Here is a 4,650-nt window from a genome sequence, read left to right on the forward strand (position 1 = left end):
GGATTGTTGCCCAATATACTTTGCCTGGCTCTCCGGACCAAAATGGAGTAGCTGAAAGAAGAAACCGAACATTATTGGACATGGTGCGTAGCATGCTTGCTAGCTCCAAACTTCCTAAATCCTTGTGGACTGAATCTCTCAATATTGACCACTGGAGAGCTGCAAAGAAGGTGATGAGATACCTTCAAGAGACAAAGGATTACATGCTCATGTATAGACAGACCGATGATTTGGAGTTGGTTGGTTACTCTGATGCGGATTTTGCTGGCAGTGTTGATTCACGCAAATCAACATCAGCATACATTTTCATGCTTGCCGGTGGAGCCGTGTCTTGGAGGAGTGCAAAGCAGACTTTGACTGCTACTTCCACTATGGAGGCCGAGTTCGTATCATGTTTTGAGGCTATGTCACATGGTGTATGGTTGAAGAGTTTCGTGTCGGGGCTTAGAATTGTGGATTCAATTTCTAGGCCAATAAGATTGTATTGTGACAACTCAGCTGCTATTTTTATGGCTAAGAATAACAATAGTGGTAGTTGTAGTAAACATATCGACATCAAATACTTGGCCATTAGAGAACGTGTTAAGGAAAAGAAAGTGGTCATTGAGCACCTTAGCACTGAGTTGATGATTGCTGATCCTTTGACTAAAGGCATGCCACTAAAGAATTTCAAGGATCATGTAGTAAGAATGGGACTTGGTTCCATGATGTAAATATTCATTGTACGTACATTTGATATTTTGTTGAAACTCTTATTCAGTTGATATTTCTCATTTGTTTTTGTGCACATACATATTTGTTTATTTTATTGAGAAATATCATTAAAGTTTGGACCTCGAATAAACATAGGGTTTATTCATTAAGTCATTTCGGATTGAGAGACACGATACATTGTGATACGTGGAAGATACTCAACATTAGAGAACCTATCGCCATGATTCATGTATTTTGTTTTTCATTAAGGTGGATGATGGAATGTTTGAACCAAGTGGGAGAATGTTGGTTTCGGTTGCCCAAAGTGGTCCAATAACTTTCCATCATCAAGAGGAGTTGGTTATGACTTAACCAACCACTTTGCCCACTAATTCTATTTATTGCTCTTTGATGGAGAGAGTAGAAAAGGAGTATATATATTTCGGGTCCCTATTCCTGCTCTTCAATTTTTTATTTTAAAAGAAAATACACCATCGTTTAGTGAAGAGATAAGGTTTAGAAGATCTTCAAAATCAACATCCATATCCTTGAGTAAGACAACGATGGTTGGAGGTTAGTTTAATCAATTACGCTTCCGTTTAATGTAGATTATATTTTTTAGTTTCTAAACATGTTTAGATCAAGTATTTGAATTTCTATCATGTTTAGATAACTTTTAGTAATATAACTTTAATTTACAAACCAAACACAAGAAAAATAAATATATTGGTTTCCCTTCATTTTTTTTGTGCGAACCAAAGAGAAACAATCTATTTCTTGGAAAAGTTTGAAAAACTCAAAACTTGTGTTTTTATACATGGAAATGCATTCCCTATATCTAGGAAACGAACCAAACAACCCATAAAAATAAACTAAATATTAATAATTTTTGATTTTCTACTAATAACTGGTGATATTGATGAGATTTTAAAAATCTAACAATCTGGTCGGCTTCGTCTCATTGAAATAGCAATTAATACATATATAATATATCAGAATTCGTCATCTGGATTGAAAGATATATGATCGTTTCTTTCTAGAAATCAATAATATGTATGTATACGCATTTAGTTGTAATTGTTCCGATCCTCCATGAAATTAACCGTTAAGCGTCCTACATATATATTAACGGACTGATTAACTGAAAATCATAAGCTAAAATGTGTATACATGCATATTATTAATTTCCAGAATGAAACGGTTATATCTTCCAATCCATAAGGTAGATGAATGAAAATGACTGATTAATTGAAAATCTCAGGATGCTTTTAATTTGAATATAAGATATATACCTCTTACTTTCTCGATATGACCCAATTTTTCTGATTAAGTGTAAGTTATCAAACACTACTATTTGTGGATTGGTATATAGTTTTGACAATAGCAAGGTTTTGGATTAAATCTGAATTGCATTAGTCTAAAGAAAACTTTGATTCACCACTAACTAATTATTTTCTGTACAAATCAAGTTCTATCAATGCAAAGATATCACAAGATTTATGAAGAAATCAAAATTTAAAGGATATCTCAACAGGCCAGACCAATATTATTGAGTTTTGCTTAATTAGTACATTTTTCAAATGCCAATGTGTATATAATCTTTCTTTTGAAGCACACCAGATATAAACTTACACATATGATAACCTTGAATCCTGATCTAGTCTTATTCCATAAATATTCCAATAAGATATTATATCAAATTTCAGCCTTATTCCATAAATATTCATTTAAGATTTTATATCAAATTTTCCTCCACCTATGGAACATGTGCGCAATATTTTTGTCAGCCATGAACGGTCCATCCCCCATCGACAAGAATAACCTGACCAGTAATATAAGAAGCAGCAGGCATGCAAAGGAATGCGACTACAGTTGATACTTCCTCTGGTTCGCTCTGCTAATTTTGCGCTAATTTTGTTACCCTCCATCAGCTACAAGAAAAGAAGATGAACTCTTAAAAGAAAAAACAAATCAGTTTCTGTCGTGCTTAAACTTGGATAATCAATGACAAATCAGTTTCTGACACTTTTACGAGGGTAAATACAAAACTAACATGCAGCAATAAAGTATCTAATAGTCAAGCTGAAGTGCCAAAGATTGCTTGCTTCAATGGATTTTTGTTTTATTTTCTAAGATCTACAGCTTCACCCTCTCCTCCTTGGAAAATTCTATCGACTCATGTGAAAGAGGTCATGCCATGCTCTAGTGTTTACCCTCAGTTCTGTTGAAGAAGATATTACTATTTCGGGTTGAAAACTAAAAAATGTTGTTTTTCATGCTGGTGCGTGGAATCATCATCAACATTGGTTGATCACAGCTCATGCACGGTGAAGGCAAAAGTGCAACAGAGGACTTACAGTCTCCGTCATCACCGTCCTAATGGGTCCAGGGGCAACGCAATTCGTTCGAATATTTTCTTTTGCCCACTCACAAGACAAATTTCTTGCCAGCTGATTCAATGCCCCTAAAGGAAAAATACAAATGTCAATCGAAAAATATTCCTTCTAATTAGATGACAATCAACGGCTAAGTTATCAGATTGGTGTTTTTTCTAGCAAAAGATGCTCTCTGATACGGTACTTTTTTCCCCCTCCTAGCTCCCGCAATATTAAGATATTGATAATTTAGATAATACCACATCAGAAAGTGTCTTCTAAAATTACCAGTCTGATAATTTAGAGTGGCTTTTATTAATTTTTATTTTTTGGGTTTATACCGTGGGTTGCTGAATAAACAGTTAGATCATCTAGAACAATTTGCCCACAAACTGAGGAGATAATTACGATATTGCCTGCACCCGATGCCTTAAGAAGAGGGTAGGCAAGTTGACACAGATGGAATGCTGATTCAACATTAGTAGACATGAGCGACGCATACTCCTCAGCAGTGGAATCAATGGCTTTCTTATAAATTGCTATTCCAGCATTATTAACCTAGAGAGGACAACAAATTAAAATATGTTAGTCTCTTGAGTTAATTTGAGTGAAAATAATTTCAAAATAAAATTTGCTAAGTATACTTAACGAGAATATTGAGCTTCCCGTGGAATGCTAAAGAAACCTTCTCCATTAGTTTCTCTCGTTCAGATCGAGCAGATACATCACAAACAGAACCTAGGACATTAAGGTTTGATTTCTCCCACTCTAGGAGACGTTTGTTGAGATCTGCTTCGTTTCGAGAACACGTGTACACGGTAGCTCCAAGCTCAGCTAATTCTTTAACTATGGCATGTCTGTGATTAATCAACATCATAGTGTGAAGAAATTTAATTATGTCAGGAAATAAAAAAAATTGGGAAGAATTTTCCCTTGATATGTAGCCAATATATATTAGTTTGAGAAGCATCATACCCTATCCCTCTGGTTCCTCCAGTGACTAGAGCCGTGGCTCCTTGAAGAGACCAACGCTTGTTTCTGATGCCGGCGTTGTCCTCCATGGATCCCAGGCCTCTTTTCCTATTGTTCGATAGCACTCAGTTCAATCGCCTCGGCAGTGTCTATCTCGTTCTCCAATCTTGTTCTCCATTTATAGCTAAAAAACGTCGATGCTGACATTTTTCTAAAGAAAAAGGATTTCTGGGAGCATGATCGTAGTATATGGTGACGTCTATCTACATTTTGTCACCAATATTTATTGAGGATTCGGTGGCATAGCGCAGAAGCCTGAAACCTGTACGTACGAGCATTTGAGTTATTACGAAAACGAAAGTTTCATTCGAGAGGGGGAAAAAATACAATACCACTAAAACTTTTCTCTTCTTATCCCTTTTACTGACTTCTATAAAAATATCATAGGTCATGTTGTATGCATAAAAGAGTGTTACTAAATTCCAGAGACTTATTTTCGTATCTCTTGTCATTTTGATACTAAATTCCAGTGACCCTTTTAACTTTGCTAAATTTATCCATATACTGAAGGTACTAAACCTCTGACTGTAGTTTGACACTGTAGCATGAG

The 4,650-nt window shown here is 35.5% G+C and overlaps 1 protein-coding gene across 2 annotated transcripts; it reads right to left on the reverse strand.

Annotated features, from left to right (window-relative positions):
• On the reverse strand, positions 2,211 to 4,255 carry LOC109843414 (tropinone reductase homolog At5g06060-like). 2 transcript variants are annotated; one of them, XM_020412350.1, is made up of 5 exons: positions 4,044 to 4,255; positions 3,718 to 3,925; positions 3,410 to 3,626; positions 3,051 to 3,157; positions 2,211 to 2,624 (listed from the first exon to the last, which is right to left on the reverse strand). In XM_020412350.1, exons 1-5 carry the CDS (start codon positions 4,127 to 4,129, stop codon positions 2,421 to 2,423), a joined length of 822 nt encoding a protein of 273 aa, XP_020267939.1. In that variant the 5' UTR covers positions 4,130 to 4,255; the 3' UTR covers positions 2,211 to 2,420. The 2 variants fall into 2 exon arrangements, with proteins under 2 accessions (XP_020267939.1, XP_020267940.1); XM_020412351.1 differs by lacking the exon at positions 2,211 to 2,624 and adding an exon at positions 2,639 to 3,011 and having other exon boundaries at positions 3,043 to 3,157.

Source organism: Asparagus officinalis, chromosome 5 (assembly GCF_001876935.1).
Source record: "Asparagus officinalis chromosome 5, Aspof.V1, whole genome shotgun sequence".
Classification (NCBI taxonomy): Eukaryota; Viridiplantae; Streptophyta; class Magnoliopsida; order Asparagales; family Asparagaceae; genus Asparagus; species Asparagus officinalis.

What these genes read in the sequence shown, in the direction of transcription:
- LOC109843414 (XM_020412350.1), bottom strand. Translation starts at nt 4,129, where the DNA reads ATGGAGGACAACGCCGGCATCAGAAACAAGCGTTGGTCTCTTCAAGGA. An exon ending in ACGGGAAGCTCAATATTCTC is followed by an intron (nt 3,627 to 3,717) that starts GTTAAGTATACT and finishes TGTCCTCTCTAG; the next exon opens with GTTAATAATGCTGGAATAGC. An exon ending in TGTTTATTCAGCAACCCACG is followed by an intron (nt 3,158 to 3,409) that starts GTATAAACCCAA and finishes TTTTTCCTTTAG; the next exon opens with GGGCATTGAATCAGCTGGCA.